The sequence below is a fragment of the Giraffa tippelskirchi genome, chromosome 2, assembly GCF_054371585.1.
Source record: "Giraffa tippelskirchi isolate mGirTip1 chromosome 2, T2T-mGirTip1v1.2.pri, whole genome shotgun sequence".
NCBI lineage: Eukaryota > Metazoa > Chordata > Mammalia > Artiodactyla > Giraffidae > Giraffa > Giraffa tippelskirchi.
The window spans coordinates 110,387,324-110,408,760 of record NC_137276.1 but is presented as its reverse complement, the minus strand read 5'-3'; the positions used below and the strand labels follow the sequence as shown (position 1 = coordinate 110,408,760).

Genomic DNA, 21,437 nt, shown 5'->3' with positions numbered 1-21,437 from the left:
ACAGAGCTGAGTGTGGCGTTGGTCAAGGTCGTGCCCCTGGGAGATACCTGACCCCCCGTTCCACAGGGGTGCTGCTCCCCTAGAGTCAAGGACCCCCACTGCCTGGTGCTCTGCTCTCATGGCCCCATCTCGTGTGGTGTCGGAGGGAGGGGGCGCCATCACCCCCAGGGGCCCCGCCCAAGGATGCTCGCCAGGGTCCCTTCCCCACTACCGCCGTGCCCATGTGGAGGCCCTGGGCGACTCCTGCCCAAGCTCCTCCCTCTTTCTTCAGCTGCAGCCCATGCCACACCTCTGCCCTTTCCTCCCCCAACAGCTCTCTACCTGCCTTAACCCCTCCTCAGATGGGGGGCTTCTCCTGAAGACAGGGGTGGGGGCTGGTGGTGGGGGCAGGGCCTCTCTGCAGTCTGCTCTGAATCCAGGCTGGATTGCCCAGCCCCTGCAGAATCCTGGGCCGGTTTAGGGGCTGGAATGCTGGCCATTTGGGGGATCTATCTCCCAGCGGCCCCCACTGCCTCTGAACCTGCTTTCGATTCTACAGTCAGGGTGTCAGACTCGTCCTCCCAGCTCCTCCCCAAGTACCGGGGACGGACTTAAAGTTCCCGATTTTCCCCCAGACCTGGAAGAGGGGTATGGGTGGACGGCGCCTGGATGTCAAGGCACCTCTCAGGCCCCTGGACGTCTCAGCCCCTCTGAGTCCTCCTGTTGCTGCAAAGGGCAAGCACAATGGGGGTTTAACTCCTCAGAACAATAACCACGGAAGAGTTGGTTCCTTGAGAAGAGGAGAGTGAAAACCTTTATTTGGAAAAGTCGCCCACATGAACATGGTTGAGAAAAAACACAGAAAGGAGTAAAAGTAAAACTAAAGAACCAAGAAAATCTTCAATAAAATGTAGAACCAATCACTTCGTTGAGGAAAAAGGGCTTTGGCCTGTTTCTGATAAAAGGCCTCACTGTGCCCCGGGGGGTGCGGCCAGGCCTCCGGTCCTGGGGTGGGGTGGGGCAGGATAGCACCTTTGCTCTGGGGTTTGCTGTCTGGGGTTTGCCATCAAGGAGGAGTCATGGTTTCTGCTGGCAGGCGTGAGTGACAAAAGCCTTTGAGGGGGGTCAGCTCACCAGGGCTCACCCTCCTGTGCGAGTTCCCTGGGAGACCTGACTTTTGGGCGAGCGAGTGTTTCCTGAAGAACTCTAGGACCTGAGGGAAGTCAAGCTCTGGGTCAGGGGGGCGGGAAGGCAGTGACAGCTGACCCCACAATGGAAAGAGAACCAGGTGCCAGGATTCTGACTGGGATGAGGGGACAGCACGAAGCAGCACGAGGAGGGCACTTCGGGTGCAGGTTCAGGCAGGTGGCAGGAGGGGTCCACAGAACCCCAGCACCAACACTCTGCTCTCAGGGGTGGGCAAAGCGTAGAGCATCGAATCACGGCTTTTCAAGCTTTCCCTTAGAAAAATCCTTGCTAGTCGGGTTGGTCAGGAACGTTGGGTCCCCTCTCGTCTCTGCCTCGGTGGCAGGGGCCAGGCCACTAGTCCAGCGCCACCTTCCTGGACACCGTCTGGTAGAAGACGCCCCGCAGCAGCGCCTGGTAGCTGGGCACACGGAACAGGTGGCGCTCACCGAAGGCCACGTCATACTCAGCCGCCTTGCCCGTGACCAGGACACGCACGTGGGGCTCGTTCACCTGGCGGCCCACCACCACCGCGAAAATCTCCACGCCCGCCCGCTGGGCCTCCTGCACTGCCTTCTCAATGGCGGCCGGCGTGGCGCCCTGCGAGTTGCCATCCGAGAAGAGCAGCAGCCTCTTCTTGGCGGCGCCGGACGAGGCCTCGCGGTAGAAGCGGGTCACGTAGCCCAGGGCGTCCATGACGTCGGTAGCATCATTGAAGAAGTCCATGGAGTCCACAGTGTTGGCCAGCACGGTGTAGTTCTGCAGGAATTGCAGGGCGGCACGCTCTGGCCGCTGCTGCCCCGTGCCACTGTATTGCACCACTGCCACGCGCACGTCCTGGCTCGGGTCTGTCCGGCTCGCTGTCAGGAAGCGCTCTGCCAGCCGCTTGGCAAAGCGTTTGGTGATGTCAAAGTTGTGGCTGCCCACGCTGGCTGAGCCGTCCAGGAGGATGGTGATGTCGGCCGGGGAGGAGAAGGTGACTGCGGGCGGAGCAGCTGTGAGCGTGCACTGCAGGCCCTGGGAGCCTGCCCCACCCCCTATGGCCTCCAGACCCTTCTTACCCAGGGCCCCCCACGAGCACCCCATCCACCCCCCAGTACTCACTTGGGCAGGTGTAATCTGGACATTTCTTGTCTGTAAAAGAGAAAACCCCACAGCATGAACCAGCGATCACAGGGACCGCTGTTCCTCCTGTAACCCCCAGCAAGAGAACCCTTGGCACTTCTGAGGTAGAAGGGACAGCCACCACTGTCTCCCGCCAACAGGAGGGGTGTCCCTTACTCCAGAGGGGGCCTTTGAGTGATGGACGGGTCCTCCAGGCACCAGCTCTTCCAAGAACAGGAAAGCCAAGCTCAGGGCGGAGGAAGGGTATCCTACAGCACAGGCCCCATGCCACAGGCCCCAGGCGATGCTGGTTCTGCACCCACTGGGCCAGTCGGGGCCCTGAACCCACTGGGCCAGTCGGGGCCCTGAGTCTGAGCCTGAAGCACTCTAGTTGCTGACTAGCAGCTGCAGTGTGGACTCAGCTCTGATCCTGGGCCAAGCCCAGATGGACGTGGCAAGTGTGTCCCTTACATGGGAATCTCTGAGGGGTCTCAGGCTCCAAGGCACACCACTGCCCACACATTTGGGGGAAACAAACCTCAGACCCCAGTGCACAGGTGTGCAGTGGGAGACACGGTGCAGCCCACACTCGGGGAACACCTGTGTGGATGCCGAGCCACAGGAAGTCAGGCCACAACCTCCAGGGTAACAATGGGGAGCAGCTCAGGGGGGAGTGGACACACTGCTGGCCGTGGGCATCTGCTGCCGCAGCCAGAGGTCACAGTGAGTGGAGAGCAGAGAGCAGAGCCATGGGGCCTGCTTGCCATGCTCACCTATGCAGATCTGGGCGGTGATGTTCTTCAGGAAGCCGTCATCCAGCAGCTCTGCGTAGTTTTCCTTGACCAGCGAGATGCCCGGCCGTCCCTGGGGTGCCAGGCCTTGGCAGGAGATGACGTTGAGCTGGTCGGAGCCCGCAGCCAAGCCAAAGACATCCTTGATGCCCACGGAGACCACCTGGGGGGAGGGACAGCATTGGTGTGGCCCTTGGTGGGGACAGTTCCCCACGCCCTTGGGCGTGAGGGCGACAGTGTGGCATGGAAGCCACCTCACCTGGATGTCAGGGCCACAGAGCACGCTGAGTGGGGTGGTGTCCCTCTGGGTGTCCGAGCGGCCATCCGTGATGACCAGGGCGATGCGGTTGTTCTGGGTGGGCGGCAGCAGCCGGCTCCGGGTGTACTGCAGGGCCTCGCCTGTGAAGGTGCCCCCGCCCATCCACTGCAGCTTCTTGATGGCCCTGCAGGGCCACAGTACCGTTAGGGAGGGAACCAGGAGTCAGGGGGCCAGGGGTCAAGGTCAGGGTCAGATCAGGGGTCAGGGCCCAAGTGGGCCTTGGGCTGCGATGTGTGTGCAGGCGCCAAGCAGCCACACTCACTCCTTGAGGTCCTGGGCATTCCTGATGCTGGGGTCCCTCAGGTCCACGTGCTCCTGCATCTGGTTGTGGCTGTACTGCACCACACCCGCGTGCGACTGCCCAGGTTCAAACTGCTCGAGAGAGCCGCCGCCATGAGGAGCACCCCCAGGGATCCCCGAGGTGCTGCTGCTTCTCCCTGCTCCACCTACCCCCGTCCCGGGTGGGACTGGCCCCCAGGCCCCCAGGTGTCTCTCGTGCTCTGCTGGGCTGGGAGCTTTGGCTTTTGAGAAACAATGCATCTCTCCTGTGGCCCCCAGCACCTGGCCCTTCCACTCTGGTGTCAGGACAGACCCCTGCCTCCCTGGGAACCTTCATCCCCGAGAGAGGCCGGGGCGGCCGCCTCACCTTGACCAGCTCGTCCCTGCTCAGCCGGTCAATGACCTTGACGATGAAGTCCTTGGCAATCTCGAAGTTCTGTAGGCCGATGCTCTCAGAGCTGTCCAGCACGAAGAGGATGTCAATGGGCCCACACTTGCACTCTGCAGGCGGCAGGGGTGCGGTAAGCCTCGGAGCCCCTCCCAGGACCCCTTCAAAGCAGGGCAGCGAGGGGTGGGGGCTCTAGGACTGAGGGTCATGGGGAGAACTCCTGTCCTCCCATCCCTGGTTGCATGAATGACCAGGGGAGGACCAGCAGGCCAGCACCCAGGGCCAATCCGGGGCGGGGGAGGTCCGCCCTCAGGTGAAGAGTCAGACTCACCACAGCAAGCTGGGAAGAGAAGAAAGAGGCGATCACATGGTGTCAAGACTAACCCCCCAGTCAGCTCCCCCCGCATCCCTCCTGACTTTCTCATGGCAGGGGCAGGCGTTGAGACTAAACCCTCCAGCCAGGCCCTCTTCACCCTTCCCCCAGCTTCCTCTCAAGGAGGGGCCCATGCCTGCCCTCCTGCCTGCCCTCACACCCCAGTCAGCACATGGCAGGATGCTCTTTCTAATCAGGGTAGTTATCAAGGGGGAGACACTCACAGCACATTTTCATGATGATGTCCAAAATCTCACACTCCTGGGGGTGAGGGAAGAGACATTCCCAGGAGACGGAACTGGTTCTCCTGTGGCCCCCCTTGGGGTAGAGGCTTCCCAGGGCTTGAGGGTGAGGCCAGCCCTCCAGGTTCCCCTCCCTGGGGCTCCAGCTGGGACCACAGAGGGGCTGGACCGGGCAGGGGGTCCCCCTTCCCGGGGTCCCCCTTCCCAGGGTGTGCCTTGCTCTACCTGTGAGGCCCCTGCCTGTGGGGCATGGACATCTGATGCGGCCTCTGATATGTGGCCACAGGTGTCCCCTCATGGCTTTGTCTGTTCCCTTACAACTATCACATGTCCCCACTGTGACCGTCATGTGCCCCCATGGTCCTTGTGTGTCGGCTGTGGACTCCATGTGTCCCTGCTGTGGCATCCTCATGCCCGCATGGCCTCCAGGTGTCCTACCTGCAGCCTCCACGTGTCCCTGCTGTGACATCCACGTGCCCCCCTGTGACCTCCATGTGTTCCTGCTGGGACCTCCATGTGTCCCCCTGTGACCTCCATGTGTCCCCCTGTGGCCTCCACGTGTCCCCCTGGGGCCTCCACGTGTCCCCCTGTGACCTCCAGGTGTCCCCCATGACTGTCACATCGCCCGTGGTCCTTGTGTCCCTGTGGTGGCCTCCACGTGTCCCCCATGGCCTCCACATGTTTCCCTGTGGCCATCTTGTGGTCCCTGCTGCTGTCAGGCTTCCCACCCCCACAGGAGCCTTGGCCAGGGTGGTCAGTTCCCAAGGATATTCACAATACTTACGTCTGGCCCCGGTGGTCCCACGTGTCCTGGGGGTCCCTGTCAGAGAAAGGATAGGAGAAGGATTGTCAGGGTGGATGCTGGGGCCGTGCTGATTCCTGGGCCACAGATCTGACAGGAGACCTTGGCTGACTGCCTTCATGCAGGGTCCCCCAAACCCAGGGATAGTCGAGGCTTCTGCATATTGAAGGCTGGGGAACCTGCTACTGTCATCCACCTGGTGACCACTGTCCTACTGCCCTTCCTGGTGGTCAGTGGTAGCTCGCCCCCTGGGGGAGAGTGTTCTGGCGGGTCTAACGGTGCCACCTTGATGGGCAAGGTGCCCAGCCTCACGCAGGCACCACCTGAGGCCCTGCCATGCCCGTCACAGCTTGCCCGGAGACCTGCCCCCCCTTCTGCCCACCACCTCATGCTCAGCCCCCCGGACCCTGAAACTGCATGCCCCCCCAGTCCTCCTGGAGCCCATCCCCAGAGCCTTGCTCCCAGATTCCCACCACCCCAGACTCCACAGCCTCAGGGAGGGCGCCCGCCCGCCCATGGACCTACCTGGGGGCCTTCGGGACCTCGGTAGCCCTTTGCTCCTTTGGCGCCTCGCGGAGCAATGTCATTATTCTGGAGAGACACAGTGCAGTGTCGTGGGCTTGCCACGCTCTTCCAGACCACCTGCTATGAGCCTGGCCACCACCCCCTTGACCCCCAGAACGCTCAGCCGCCCTCGGAGCCACGATCCCCCATGGTCTGAGGGCTCTGGGCCCTCGAGGCTGAGGTTGACCAGGGATGTCGCCAAACGCGGTAGACATTGCACTCACGTCCTCTCCGGGGTCTCCGGCTTCTCCCTCGTCCCCCTTGAGGCCGGGGTAGCCTTTGGTGCCCTGCAGGTGATGGAGAGCACATAGTTAGGGGGAGCAAGCCCAGGGTCGGCATGGGTGCTGTGGCTCTGGGCGTCTAGGCGGCAGGCCTCTGGGGCGGGCTATGGAGCGAACAGATCCCGAGGGGAGTGTCAGCCAGCTAGGGCACCCGGGGCCGAGCAGGGCCTGAGGAAACAGAGACATGGGCGGGGGCCCTAGCGATGAGCTGGACTGAGGCGAGACTGTGTGTGTCTGCATGTGTTTGCTCAGGTGTGGGAGCAATGTGCCTGCACGAGCGTGTGTGCTCATGTGCACCTCCCATGGCCAACAGAGCAGAGGGCGTGTACTCACGTTTATCCCAGGAGGACCTCTGTTGCCTGGATAGCCCTGGGGGAAGGTGGGACAGTCACACAAGTCACACCATCACACCAGAGGGGCAGCCCCAGCCAGACAGTCATGTGCCCTACTGGCTTAAGGGGGCGTCAGGCAGGACTCAGGGTACTCACGGGAAAGCCGGGGAAGCCTTCGGTGCCATTCCCGGGGGGGCCATCTTCACCCTGGGAGAGCAGATGGAGTCCAGGACTGCAGGACTCGTCCAGGCCAGCTGCTTCCAGACTCTGGGCCCCAGGCAATGTCCCGCCCAGGATGTACCCTTTTCCCTGCATCACTCACCCTCTCACCCATCAGCCCGGGGTCTCCAGGGGGGCCTGCAGGCCCCGGAGCTCCTCTGGGGCCCTAAGGAAGAGAAAATGAAGTGGACTCTGGGTAGCAAGCCACATAGGCTCGGAGGCATGAGGCCTCCTGGAGGAAAGAGGAGAATTAAATAAGATAACATGTTTTCATGCAGCACATAAATTACTGAAAGAAAGGTTTTTAAGCCCGGAATCCTGGAGGCCATGGCACCTTTGGGCCTTAGAGGCTACACCTGCCCCATGTCCACCCAGGGAGTGACCCAAGAAGGAGGTGACCAGAACAGGGTCAGGGACCCGTGGGGTTACTGTGGGGGATTCACACCCAAGAGCCCAACCAGAGGGGGTGCAGGAACCAGCAGAGACACCACAGGCGTGGCCAGCACCAGCATGTCAGCAAAGCTGAAAAATCGTTACAATCTGAATTCATAACGAGAAAAACAACAAAAAACCTTCTCAAGTCAAATTCATAAGGCATAACACACAAAGAAAGAAAAAAAGGAATTTGGAAAGAAATAAGCCAAACTATTGATGCTGTTTCTCTCTAGGTGGGGTTTTAGATTTCAATTCTCTTTTTAATATTTTTCTGCATTTTCTAAATGTAGTCTGGATCACACATTCCATGAAGTGAAATGAAACATTTATGTGTAGGAGCCCAGGGGTGTCTCCCAAAGAAGTCTGGGTGGGGGGCGGGGACAGGGGTCAGACTAGTCCCTCCTGGGACAGCGGCAGGGAGGGCTACTCACCTCGGTCCCTGGGGGCCCCTCATCACCTCGGTATCCTTTCGGCCCAATGGGGCCACCCTCGCCCTGCAGAGAGAGGACACACCCGATGGGCCCCTTCTGACCCGCAGTGGCCCCCGGCCCCACACCACACCCTTGCTGGCTGCTCCATCCTGCTGCTTCCTGGGAGCTGTCTCCTGCCTTCTCGTCCAGGATCTTGGTCCCCCAAGGACTCCATAGACCCGTGAGCTATCTTGGGACAGGAAGGGGATGGGAGTGGCCCTGTGTGGTGATGCCTCCTGGTCCCCAGTAGCACATCCTGGGAACTCAAGGAATTGCCTGAGACATGGAAACACCAAACTGGGTGGAGCTCCTGGGGCACCCACTGCGGGGGAATGGGGGCACCTACTGTGGGGGGACAGGGGCACCCGCTGCAGGGGGACACGGGACAGGCGAGGCCTGGTGGTCGGGTGCACAACAGGAAAATGAGACCTTATCCTGTTTCTCAGTTGCCTTTTCTTGCCATTTGGGAAAACACATTTCCCAGCACTTTCTGCATGGACCTTGGTGTCGGAGCCGACCTCCTGTTGGGTTTGGAGTCAGGAGGAGCTTGTGGGGCCCCTGACAGGGTCGGGAGGGTGAGGCTGAGTTCAGAAGCAGAAGACCTGGGGGCCGGGAAGTTGAATGTGCAGGTGACCAAGTGCCACCTGGGTTGGGAGCCACAGGTCCAGGGGACCATCCCCAGTTGGTCACAGGCTGGGGGGACACAGGGCCCCTCCAAAGGAGGCAGCTGTTCCCAGCAGTGTCCAGGGTTCCTGTGGCCTAGGAGGGGCCTCCCTTTGCCCCACACTCTCAGCAACTTCCTTTCACTGAAAATTAACGCGGTTGGGATGCACCCAGGGCCCCATGCAGGGTCCTGCTTCCAGTGTTTTGTGCCTTTCGAGTTTGAATGACTTCCCGACAGTGCCACAGGAAGAACCTGGACAGCGTGGGTCAGCACCCCTGGCCAGGAGCGGTCACAGCTCCTCAGTTACTGTTCAGGAAAGGCCAGGGCCCGGGAGGGGGCCTGGCAACAGGGCTGCTCAGCCTGAGGCCACAAGAGTCAGCTGTGGGAATGGGGTGGACATGGAAAGAGCAGGGGTGTGTGACAGTCGTTCCAGAAAGAGACACATAGAGATGAGGGGCTTTAAACCTGATGGAACCGCATTTCAATCATTGAGATAGACTGCACTCATGTGCGTTGTGCCAACGGGCTGGCTGTTCCCCGAAAAAGCCAAGTGGGGCAAGCCCACCCCTCTTCCATGCTCCCGATGAATCAGAGGTGAGCAAAACCACACTGAAAGGCATGAGTGCATCTGTAAACCTCTGTGCACAAGCAGGACAACCTCAACGACAAGGCACCCCAGATACCCTTAGGATAGATGAGAACAACGTCTGCACCATGGATGCAGCCCCCATCCCCCACCACCGTGGGGAACACAGACCCTGGCGGGAAGTGATCAACTGTATGAACAGCCCAGCAGAGACCACACTCAGTCCACAAACACACCAACAGTCAACCCGGGAGACGAGTAAATGTGCGGACCCAGAGTCTGATCACAGCTCATGTTGGCAGAGGTGTGTGTGCAGCTTGTGTTACATTCTTGGGAGAGTGTGAGTGGGGGCCAGATGGGCAGGTAGGTAGGATTATTTGGTAACTGTCAACTCATACACATAACACAGGGGCTAAGACATTTTGCTGCTAAGAATTTACATTCTGGATATTGCCTTGGAAGTTCTTCAGGATGGATGGATGAGCAGGTGGGTGGGCGAATAGATGGATGGATACACACATCCATGGATATATGACAGATGACTAGACATATGGGTGGATGGATAGATGGAGGATACACACATATGTACACAGGTGATGGGTGGATGGACAGATGGAGAGATAAAAACATATGTACACAGGTGATGGGTGGATGGACAGATGGAGAGATAAAAACATATGTACACAGGTGATGGGTGGATGGACAGATGGAGAGATAAAAACATATGTACACAGGTGATGGGTGGATGGACAGAGGAGAGATACACACACATGCACACAGGTGATGGGTGGATGGACAGATGGAGAGATAAACTCACATATGTACACAGGTGATGGGTGGATGGACAGATGGAGAGATAAACTCACATACGTACACAGGTGATGGGTGGATGGATAGATGGATAGATACACACATAGATACATAGGTGATGGGCAGATAGATAAAGATGGATGGACACATGGGTGGAAGGACAGATGAGCTGACTGAACAACAGATGGATGTTGATACTTATGACAGTATTTTTCTGTAAAGCAAAACACTGCAGATAATATACACACAGTCCATACGAATGATGAGGGGCAGGAAGCAGACCCTTCCAAGGACGCCAAGGAAGAGGCCCCATCGCAGGCCAAGGGTGTCCAGCTCAGGCTTCACGCCGCATCTCAGGGACCCTCAGGGGTTTGTGGGCCCTGGGGGCAGCCTTCACCCCACAGGAGGTGGCGGGTGGAGTCCGGGGCCTCACAGGACCCAGCTCCCTTGCCATGCATCCTCACCACGCACATTGGTCAGTTTGCTATGTGCTCATGTAGGTATGATCTGTCTCCCCACTGAACTGCCAGCACCCTTGCCCCATGAAGGTGGCACCAGGCTGTGCACCCCCCTTCCAGTGCTTCCCCAGGGCTGGCTGGAGCTCGAATGGGTTCTGAAGACCTCTTCCAGGACCCACTGGCCACCAGGAGTGCCAGGATGCCACCAGAGCCACAGCATGGCCTGGCCAAGACCACCCATCAATGTGGTGTGGCAGCTTCAACAAACCCGACAGCCAGGCTCCTGCCTTGTCCCTCTGGCCAAGGCCTGCCCAGTGGTGACAGCCCGTCCCAACCTGCCTCGCCTCTGTGCGCATTGTCACCCCATGCCCTCCACTTGCGAACCCTGTGGCAGGACCCAGTCAGGGTCTGGAGAAGATGGGCTGAGAGCACCAGTCAGTGGGGATGGGGTGGGGGTGGGGGTCAGGCACGACGCTCCCTGGGGGAGTAGTCTCAGCTCTCCCAGCCAGCCGCTCATGCTTCCAGCCTATTCCCCGACTGCTCCTCCCGCCCACCCCACTGCTTCCTCAGGCCTCCACTGTCTTCCCCTTCCCTAGCATGGCCTCTAGAAGGTCACGCCCAGGAATTTTGGAATGTTCCTTGGACTGACACTCCCAAGTCAACTTCCTGCCAGCATCTCAGCCCTGGGCTCCAAACCCTGAGGGAGGTTTACACAGTTTATCTCCGGTGTGGTGCCTGTCTGGGCTCAGGCCTCCGAGACCTTGCCCCCCTCCCTAGGCTCCAGCACGCCTCTGCTGCTGCCAGCCCCGCCCCCACTGGTCTTGACGGCTCACTTCCGGCTTCCAACCTCACTGACCTCGTCCAGCACCGGCCACACCAAGGCACCCTCTCCACTCTGAGGGCAGCGTGGGGGGCAGCATGGGGATCTTGCTCAAGGCTGCGTCCTGGCAGTGCCCACCCAGGGACAGGGCTCCCCCTGTGAGCACTGGTCCACCTTGCCAATCCGTACCAGCCCCCTGGCCGCCGTCCCCCAACCCCAGACACCCCAGGTTTCCAGGGCACACCCCCACAGGAAGCACCTGGGTTGGCGGTGAAGAGACCTCCCCCTGCATCTGTGAGCTGCTCCCATCTGGCAGAACCACCCCACCCCCACCCTTGGCAGCCAGGCTTCCTACCGGGTCACCGGGGACACCAACGGGGCCTTCTCGTCCCTGGTCACCTTGGGGTCCAGCTTCACCCTGGGGAGGAAAAGCCACTGAGGAGGAGACGGAGGAAGACGGCTGTCCTGGGGGCTCCCGGCTGAGGTCCGGCAGCTTCTGTCATCCGCTGTGGGTGGCCTCGCTTCCCTCTCACACCCGTCCTCCAACATGGCACGTGCATGGCCAGCAGGGAACTCGTGTTTCCAACAGGCCATGATGGGGGGCCAATACCCCTGCCGAGGCCTAGAGGCAGCTCGCTGTCCCCCCGGCGGGGGTGGGGGTGCTGGTCACACTCCCCTCTGTGAAACGTAAACTCAAGAACAAGCAGGGCGATGCTGACACAGTGTTGGGTGGAGCAGGGAGGCCTAAGGATTCCCATTCTGCCTCTAATTCGAATCTGTTGCTGACCTTTCTCTGCAGCTCAGGGCCTGGGGGGCGAGGTCCCTCACAGGCAGTGGGCAGGAGAGGGGGATCTTTGGGACATGGGAGTCCAGGGTGTGGGGCACCCACTTCTCAGGGCCAGAGGGTCACGGTGGCCTGTCCTTCATTCTGATGACCTGACCCCAGTCTGGCCTGGTCTCTGCCCCCCGAGGGCATGGGGGTCCCAGCTTGGAGACAGTGACTCACCGGGTCTCCTCTTGGGCCCCGCGCACCTGGGGTCCCTCGAGGTCCTCTTTCCCCAGGGCCGCCCTATGTGGAGGAAGCAGAGGCGGTGAGGTGTGGGGTGGGAGCCCGGGGCCTGGTCTCGGGGCTGCCCCCCAGTAGATCCCAGGACGCATGGTCTCTCCACCTCATGCCCTGCCCTGTCCACTTGGGGCCACATGGGCCACACCAGTCACGCTGGCCACTGACTGGCGAGGCTCAGAGCACCCGCTCACCCTCTCTCCGGGGGCTCCGTCTGGTCCTGCATTTCCCTGGAGGAAGAGGAATCGACATGAGTTCGTCAGCAGGAGCATCTCTGCTGAGTCTGGGGCGTCGCGGGCGGGAGGGCTCCTACCTCATCACCGGCTTCTCCCTTCTCTCCTGGGGGACCAGGCTCTCCGGGCTCACCCTGAGAACGACAGTGCAGACCGTCTCCCCTGACCCTGCGGCCCTCTCAGGCGCGGGACCCCCCAGCATCAGGGAAATGTGCACACTCACCTCATCTCCAGGGGGCCCTGTGCTCCCTGGCCTCCCAGGCTCCCCGTCTGCTCCGGGCTCACCCTGGAAAGACCTGAGGGTCAGTCTTCAGGAGGCCATGCCCGGCTGTCCTGGGGGCCCATGGTCCCACGCTGGCCCTCCTCATTCAGGCTTCAGGCTGCGGTCCCTGACGACCCTAGCCACACTCATCTGTGCACCAAACCCACCTCCCAGGTTCAAACACTGCCCACGGCAGGGACCAGCTGGGCCCTTGAGAGTGCAAGCCTGGGGTCGCCAGGCTGGGGGCTGGCACCCTCAGACCTCAACCACACTCCAGGACATCCATGTTGCTAGGATGCGTTTGGGACAGAATCCATGTTACTCCTCCAACTTTCCCAGCATTTCCTGTTGCTGAAAACCCGGAGAAATATCAGCAACAGATTCGACTTAGAGGCAGAACGCAAATCCTCAGGCCTTACTGCTCTGCCCGCCGCAGGGTGAGTATCTCCCTGCTTATTCTTGAGTTTACATTTCATGTGAGCAGGTTGATCCTGGGCTGACCGGAGGGCTGCAGGCTGCATGGATGGTCCTGAGGTGACCAGAGAGGCCTCGGGCAGACGGGCAGGTGGAGGAAGTGCAGTGGGGGCGGGGCACGTCCAAGGCTGGGTACCCAGTGCTCTCCTGGGCAGAGGCTCCCATGCCCATCCCTGCCAGCACGGGAAGGGCAGTGGGGCCGGGCCCCCAGACTAAAGCCTGCTTCCAGAAGGAATTTCTCCTCAGTGCTGGGTGGGTCGTGAAGCCCCAGCCGGGCCCAGCCTCTGTGGGCTTGAGTCACTGACCTTCTCTCCTTTCAATCCGAAGGCACCTGCGTCACCCTTGGGCCCGGGGGGTCCTTGGACACCCTGGGGAGAGGATTCAGAGTCAGACTGGTCTGAAATAGCAGCCACTGGGCTGCAGGCCGGCGAGCAACAGGCCAGCAGGGCAGGTCCACAGGCCACACGGCATGTGTGACTTCGCACGGCTGGCAGGAGGGCTGAGGCAATTTTCACTCCTGAGAGCTTACAGCCTTAAGATGTGGGTGAGAGAAAGTGACTTACGTCGAATCCGGGCGAGCCCTTGCAGCCTGGCAGGCCAGGGTACCCTGTCTCCCCCTGCAAGGAGGAAAGTGGGTTTGGGGGTCAAGCCTTCCAGCTCTGGCTCATCCACCATTTCCTAAGAAAGTTCCCCCCAGTGGAAAACGCTCTGAGCTTGGCTGGGTAGCTTAGGGTCCATTGGGACCTGAGGCTTGGCAGGAAATGTCTCCTGCCTCCCATGCTACCTCAGAGTTGCCCAGGGTGGCCACACACGAGATCCCTACCCACCCACCTCCTTGAGGATAGCCAGTCTGGCCCACCATCCTTTCCCTGAAATATGTGCCCCGCCTCCACCCTCCCCAAGCTGAGGGTGACCTTCATGCCATCCACGCCGTCCATGCCACGCTTTCCCTTCTCGCCCTGAGAAGTGCAAAAATCAAAGGTCAGACGAAGGTCAGACTGTACCCCCACAGGGCAGTCTCCCCACCGGCTGTGCCCCTCCAGCATCTCACCTTGTAGCCTTTGGGTCCCCTGGAGCCCTGTGGAGACAGAAAGGGAGGGTGAGGGGCTTGGTCTCCCCATCATGGGGTGAGGCACCCCCAGCTCACTGCAGCCCAGCCACGCCGGGAACGGGCAGCATTGTCCTTGTCCAGAGTAGGGGGCCACTCCGTGTCCCAGGGACATGTCCCAAAGCCACAAGTCACTCACCTTCTCCCCTCGGCTCCCTTTTTCTCCCTACACAGCAAACAGAGGAGAGGAAAGGCTGTGAGGGGTGCTGGAGGCTTGATGCCCTGAGGCTCAGGGCAAGGCCTCGTGAGGGAGGAGAGACCCACCTTCATGCCCTGGTAACCGACGGGTCCAAGGTCCCCAGGTCTTCCCTGCAGCAGAGGAGGGGGTGTGTTAGACAGCCCTGGGAGCAGGAAACCCCCACCCAGCCCCCTCACTCCCCACCCTACTCAGGCCTGGTCAGCTGGAGAGACCAGCAGGCTGACCACTGACCTGTGTTCAAGAAGTGCCCTGCTGTGGAAGCCCAACCCCACTCCTGGGGGCTCTCAGTGGAGCTCCAGGGAGGGAAGACACAGGGCACCCCCAGGGCAGAGACCACCACGGCTGAAGCAGAGGCCACCTGCTGGCCAACCCCTGCCACCTGTCCTCTGTGAGCAGGTGGGCCTATGGGGGTGGGGCGCTGAGGGACGTGGGGGTCTGCCCGCGTCGGGGTGCTGGAGGGCCGGCTGTGCCGTGTGCCCCCCAGTCCTCATCACCCACAGGAGCTGTGTCCTCTGAGGATCAGGCCACATGACCATGGTGCTCAGAAACCAGTCATCCTTCTGGAAGTTTCCACAGTCTGGCTCCCTGGCCTCTGACTTCTCAGCGTCCCCATCCCTCAGTCATGTACCCCGTACTCACAGGGTCTCCAGCTTCTCCTTTCTCTCCTGGGAGCCCTGGCTTCCCTCTTTCTCCCTAGAACAGAGAGCACATCATGGTCAGAGGACAAACTCCATTTATTTCTAAAAAAGCTGGTGAAAGGAAGCCCCTACTTGCTAATAAAAGGTCTATAAAGCTATTCCATCCCATCTCCAGTGTCTACGTGGTTTCCAGGCACCTTTCCCGTGGCCCAGGGTCTCTCCCACACACCCCACCAAGCCCTGGGGCTGCCTGGCGCCAGCCCAAATAATCCTGAATCTTTTCTCTCTGCCTGTTCTTGCTGCCGTGCTGGGCCCCCAAGGGAGGGTGGGAGGGCTGGGTGGACGCAACCTGGAAGCCCCCTGTGGGAAGTGGCCACATGGCTCCATGGCCACTGGATTTGACACTTTCTAGGAAAAGCCAGAAATCTAGAATTTCATGAGTGAGCTCCTGGGTTGTGAATACTAGCAACGAATTTTGTTTTCCAGTCTGGCCTTGGGCCCATGTTTGCATCCATCCCACGGCAGGCCCACCTCCAGGAGCAGAGGCACAGGGACACTCACTCCAGGAGGGCCATGCCCTCCACCACAGGAAGGAGGCTGGGGCAGCGGACCCCACCCCATGGCAGCCATGGCCACCCATTGGCTGTGTGGTCACCACACCCAGACCCTCTTCCATGGCTGGGACTCCTGCTCAGCACAGAAGGTGGGCAGTGGGAGCTGAGGGCAGCTGCCTGGGGTCCAGCTGCACCCCTAGACCTGGTGCCAGCCTGTAGGATATTTCTCCCAGGCTTCCCCCTCCATCAAGGTAAGCACCGGCAGGATGTGGCCACTTACCTCGTACCCGGGGTCGCCTCGAGGCCCAGGGGGTCCTCTGGCAGGCTGCAAGACACAAAAAGAACAGTCAGTGGGGGCACCATTGGGGTGGCCCAGGGGTGGGGGCGGGCAGGGGCCACACTCACCTGGCACTCGAAGGAGCAGCACTGCGGGACAGGAGGAGGACAGAGGGACATGTCAGGAAGCGTGGGCACGGCCACACCGGCCGCCCGCGCTCAGACTACTGGTGGAGGATCGGGCGCTGGTGATGCCAGGGCAGGGGGCAGGGGAGCGGGGAGGGGCTTACCACTTGTTCCACATTATTTTTCTGAAAAGTGAGAGAGAAAAGTCAAATTAGCTTTCATTCCTGGGCACAGGGTTTCTGGCACCTGGACTCGGCGGGGTGCTGGGGTGGGCCTGCAGGCAGCGCTCACGATCATGTCTGTGATGGTGTCGATGGTCTGGCTGATGACTTCCTCGGCATCGCGGCTCTGTCCCCAGTCGGCCGCCGTGAAGTTGCGCCGGTACGTGTGGTCTGTGGCGATGATGCTCAGACGTGGCTCCTGCCGTGGATGCAACCGGAACGAGGGTGAATGTCAGTGACAGTGGGAGTGCCGGGCCCTCCCCTTCTCTACTCCCCTGGAGCCCCAGTCCCTTGGGTTATGTCCGTACCCCTCTCCCATTGTAGTCTCTGGGTACCCCCTCCCTCCACTGCAGGCCCTGGGGGGTGCCCCACCAGGTGGTCAGGCGTGATGGCCACAGAGAAGACTTTGATGCCCAGATGCTTGGCCTCGTTCACAGCATCCTCTAGGCCCCCGCAGGGCTCCTTGTAGCCCTCCAGGGGGTGCCCATCAGTCACCACGATCAGGTACTTGTTCTCCTTCAGGTGGGAGCCCCTGCAGGGTGTAGGGGAGGTGAGACCACCTGGCCCAGCCTCCTCAGGCCACCGCTGACCCTGACAGCTCAGGTCCCCATTGGGACCACAGAGCTGAGACCCCTAAACTGGAGGTGAGGGGCAGGGGGCTAGAGACCCCAGAGGAAGATGCAGACCCAAGGGTGGCTCTCAGAGCAGTGTTTCCAGTCTCTCTGTGTGGGTCCGGCCATAAAGTGGGCTTACAGAAAATGATAAGAGTTGGATCATAAAGAAGGTTGAGCACCCAAGAACTGATGCTTTTGAACTGTAGTGCTGGAGAAGACTCTTGAGAGTCCCTTGGACTGCAAGATCAAACCAGTCCATCCTAAAGGAAATCAGTCCTGAATATTTATTGGAAGGACTGATGTTGAAGCTGAAGCTCCAATATTTTGGCCACCTGATTCAAAGAGCTGACTCACTGGAAAAGACCCTGATGCTGGGAAAGGTTGAGGGCAGGAGTAGAAGGGGGCGACAGAGGATGAGATGGTTGGATGGCATCACTGACTCAATGAACGTGAGTTTGAGCAAACTCCAGGAGATGGTGAAGGACAGAGGAGACTGGCAGTGCTGCAGTCCATGGGGTCGTAGAGTGGGACACTACTGAGCGACTGAACAACAACATAGTAAAGGGTATTAAAACAGAAAACAAAGTTCTGTGGGATCACATTTCAGGTCCCCCTGGCCTTCAGTGGTTGAGCAGACAGTGGATAGCTGGAGGGAGAGACAGAGTGGTAGAGAGTGAGGGGGCACTAGGACTGCTCTGGGGACCTCAGGCACCAAAGTCTGGCCAGCCAGTGGGCAGCAACCAGGCAGTGCTGGGCCGCTCCCCAGGCAGAGCTACGGGGGGATGGGGGTGGGGGGCGCCACAGAGCGGCAGGCACTCACCCCACGAGCAGCTCCTCCAGACCCTTCTTGATGGCGCAGTCGGTGTAGGTGCCCTTCCCGAAGTACTTGACGGCGTCCACGCTGCTCTTGAGCTCGTCGCGGCCGCTGGGCATGCGCGTGAGCCCGCGGATGATCTCTACCTCGTCGCTATAGTGCAGCGCGCCCGCATTCCACACCAGGTTGCGGTCACAGCGGTAGTACCTGCGGGCCCGGGATGGTGAGCGGGCCTCCCCACACTCTGGCCCGCTCACCTCCCCTGCTCAGCGAGGTCCCAGGTGTACAGACCGGTCGGTCCCCTCTCACGTGGAGAGGGAGGAGCCTGTGGTCCCGTGAGCAGCCCTAAGACACTGGTCCCCGCGCCGGGGGCCACATGGGGAGGAGACGGGGGTTGGCCAGGAGGGCGGGCCCAGCTAGCTAGTGACCACCACATTCCCTGATCTCCAGGGCCTCAGATGAGGAGCTGTGAGCTGAGACCCTATCCCAGGGCCATGGAGTGGGGGACAGACCCTGCATAGACAGCAGTGGAGCCGGTGACAGGGGACAGGGGGAGGGAGGGGATAGGACCCCTGGATCTGAGTGGCTTCTTCTCTCTGCCCCTGTCACTTTGGCTGAGGATCTCAGGGGGTAGCCAAGCCCCTCCAGCCCATCAGCAGACCGGTGACAGAGGCCTCCGTGGGGCACCAACAGCCCCAAAGGCAGGAAGAGCCCCCAGTTCACAATTGGAGTGAATGAGGTACGGGGCCAAAGCCCCCCAGAGTGGGATGCTGGGTCACCTGGCTGCCCCATGCCCGCTCCCCGAAGCTTGTCCACACCTTGGCCCTCCCTGGCTTTCATAAACCCGGGCATTTCAGGAGGTCTGGGGTTTCGGTCCCACAGTGCCCTGCATTGGGCAGATGGTCCTCCTTCCCTGCAGCCTTTCTGGTGGGTGGGAGGCTGGGGGCCTGTGTCAGCTGGTCAGTGGGTCAGAGTGGGAGGAGGGGTGGGGCCTGTGAAGGTGAGGGAGGGGGGTGGAGCCTGGTTCTGAGCTTAGCCCTCCCCTTGGCCTGGCCCCGCCTCCTTGCAGGCGTCTCCGTCCTTGGCCACACTCGCTGCCAGGGACTCCCCCACGTGTGAGTGAGTGAGTGGTTGGTTGGATGGATGGATGGAGCATGTTGCCCCCAAAGCCAGCACCAGGCTGGGGCTCCTCTGACCAGGACACTGGACACGGGGGACACTGATACCTCGGGTTTGGGACTTGGGCTGTGACCGTCCACCTGGGCAGCGGTCAGTGTCCAGGTGGCTGGTGAGGGGTGCCCCCTCTAGGTACCAGGCGGACCCACAGGGCCTCAGGCCAGCTTCCCAAGCCTGCTCAGGGTGGGGGAGGGGAGCTGTTCAACCCTGAGTTTGGGGAGCCCAGGCTGTAGCACTGTCCCCCTTGGCCCTCCTGGCTAAACAGCAGGCTCCATCTCAACTCAGTCTTTTTCTAGCACATCTGAACCACACAGCCCCAGGGGAAGGGACTCGAGTGGCCTGGCCAATACCACCCTTCTCAGATGGGACACTGAGGCCCAGCTCTGCCTGCTGGCTGTGGCAGGAGAGACACCAGCTTGTCTCCCCCGCCCTCCAAGAGGATGGTGGACAGGAGGAGGAGGACAAGGTCCTACCTGTCCTTCAGGTTGTCAATGAAGCGCTTGGTGAAGGACTTGACCTTGTCCACCAGGGCCCCATAGGGCTTCAGCCTCAAGGCCACGCTCTCGGAGGTGTCCAGCACAAAGAATAGGTCCACAGGGCAGTCTGGGCCAGGGACAGGAGGAGATGCTCAGCTCTGCGCCCCCTCCTTCCCCAAGTGAGCCCCCGCCAGCCCCACTGGCCGCTTCCCCAGCCAGTCACCCCCGTATACCCAGTCAGGCCCCAACATTCCTGAAAGAGCAAGGAGACGTTTCTCATTGTTTCCAAGTTGAATTTAAAACTACCAGGGAGGGGCTTGACCTTCAGGAGAGGGTGGGCAGGAGCAGGTGACCGTGTTTCCTGACTAACCACCAGGAAGGAATCAGAAGGAGCCGATGATGGAGGCAGAGGGGGTGCAGACACTCAGGGGGTACAGGGGCTGAGACCCGGTGAGGCCCATTCTCCTCCCTAGGGTCCCCTGCCAGCTTGGCCACATCTAAGCGCTTGAGCATCAAGGCAGGGGCTGGACCTCACGCCGGGTGCGTCTGGTCCAGGCTGGCCTCGCCCAACAGATGCGGCAAGCCCACTCACCTTGGAAGGCAATGGCCCTCGAGGCCACGGTGTCGTCCTGCGCGGAGGCCCAGCAGGCCTGCAGCAGCAGGGGGAGCAGAGCGCGGGGCAGCCTCATGTCACCAGCCGTCGTGTCACCATGGAGCAAAGGCCGGGGGCAGGGTGGGCTGCAGTGACCGTGATGCTGGTCGGGCAGAGAGAAGTCGTGTCTGCTCTCCTTCCGGAGTTTCAGCCCAGGAGGGAGGGAGGGGTGGAGGGAGGAGAGGGTGGAGGAGGAGCCTGGTGGGGGGCGTCTCTCCCAGCTCTGGGTGAGTCACTCCCTCTCCCCTCCCCCTGGAGCCGCTTGGCTGAAGGATTTACCTCCCTGGTTTGTGAGGACTTTTATTTGCTTACAGTTCTCATGTCAAGTTTAAGAAGTTTAAGAAGTCTGAAAAAGTGCATAACCCAAGACAAATTTCCCTGAAACATGTTTTGGGCGTTTCCAATCTTAGCATGGGATTCACTCGCCTCTTCACCTCCCCCTCACTAACCAATTTCTACAAAGTGGTGCTGTTTATTTAAATGTTTCAACTCCATGGATCTGTCTGACTTGTGAGCTGTCATATAAATACCTCTTCACGGTTTAGTCACATACATATTGACAAAAGATATTTCGTTTTTACTCTGGGGAAGCACAGAACAATAACTACACATACATTTGTGTGTGTGCTTGTGCTCAGTCGTGTCCGACTCTTTGTGACACCATAGATTATAGCCCACCAGGCCCTCTGTCCACGGGATTTTCCAGGCAAGGATACTGGAGCGAGTTGCCATTTCCTTCTCCAGGGGATCTTCCTGACCCAGGGATCCAACCCTCGTCTCTCGAGTCTCCTGCATTGGCAGACAGGTTCTTTACCAGCTGAGCCACTGGGGAAGCCGGAGTGCGTGTGTAGACAGAGACACAGGGAGGAGCTGAGCCCCTGCTTCTGAGGACAGGTGTGAAGGCCCCACCCTGGGGCATGCTGGGGATGGGCTCCGGATGAGGCCACATCCACTCCTGCCCCAGAGAACATTCTAGATCTTTCCCAGAGCTGACGCTGTTAACACTGGTCTAATATCAGCCGAAATGTTTTATAGTTTAAGACATGCAGAAATCGTGTAACCGTAAGAAGTTTGAGAAAACTTTGGAAACCGTGCATCTCAGTGACTGCTGTAGCATCTCTTCCAGTGTCTCCCCATACCTCCTTTCTGAAGCTTGTGGACTGACTAGGGTGGTTTCTCCTGGCCCAAACCTCACCAGCCCTGCTGTGGGCACTTCTCTCTGTGCCTCGGGGTCTGCTGCAGGCTTCCAGCTTCCAAGTCAAACAAAGGGCCTCAGCTCCTCATGCGAGGCTGTTACCAGAGTGGTGATGCCCCCTCTCCAAGTCTGAGCTGTTTTATCTGCAGAGATAGCAACTCTTAGGTTCTTGCAGGTTTGGAGAAGAAATTGAACCATATTGTGCAAAACCAGGAACCGTGAGTCTGGGTGGCAGGGGCCCAGCTGAGTGGTTCG

At 60.1% G+C, this 21,437-nt stretch overlaps 1 protein-coding gene across 1 annotated transcript; it reads right to left on the bottom strand.

Moving 5' to 3' along the window:
* Positions 1–766: 766 nt before the first annotated feature.
* On the bottom strand, positions 767–20,117 carry COL6A1 (collagen type VI alpha 1 chain). Its single transcript, XM_081574329.1, has 35 exons — positions 19,928–20,117; positions 19,333–19,462; positions 17,690–17,890; positions 16,628–16,787; positions 16,326–16,454; positions 16,199–16,219; positions 16,038–16,058; positions 15,913–15,957; positions 15,080–15,133; positions 14,506–14,550; positions 14,381–14,407; positions 14,185–14,211; positions 14,048–14,092; positions 13,697–13,750; positions 13,439–13,501; positions 12,621–12,683; positions 12,478–12,531; positions 12,359–12,394; positions 12,108–12,170; positions 11,457–11,519; positions 7,725–7,787; positions 6,962–7,024; positions 6,796–6,846; positions 6,641–6,676; positions 6,251–6,313; positions 5,988–6,053; positions 5,445–5,480; positions 4,643–4,679; positions 4,377–4,385; positions 4,025–4,158; positions 3,641–3,750; positions 3,319–3,502; positions 3,042–3,222; positions 2,269–2,298; positions 767–2,144 (listed from the first exon to the last, which is right to left on the bottom strand). Exons 1-35 carry the CDS (start codon positions 20,022–20,024, stop codon positions 1,522–1,524), a joined length of 3,084 nt encoding a protein of 1,027 aa, XP_081430455.1. The 5' UTR covers positions 20,025–20,117; the 3' UTR covers positions 767–1,521.
* Positions 20,118–21,437: the final 1,320 nt, after the last annotated feature.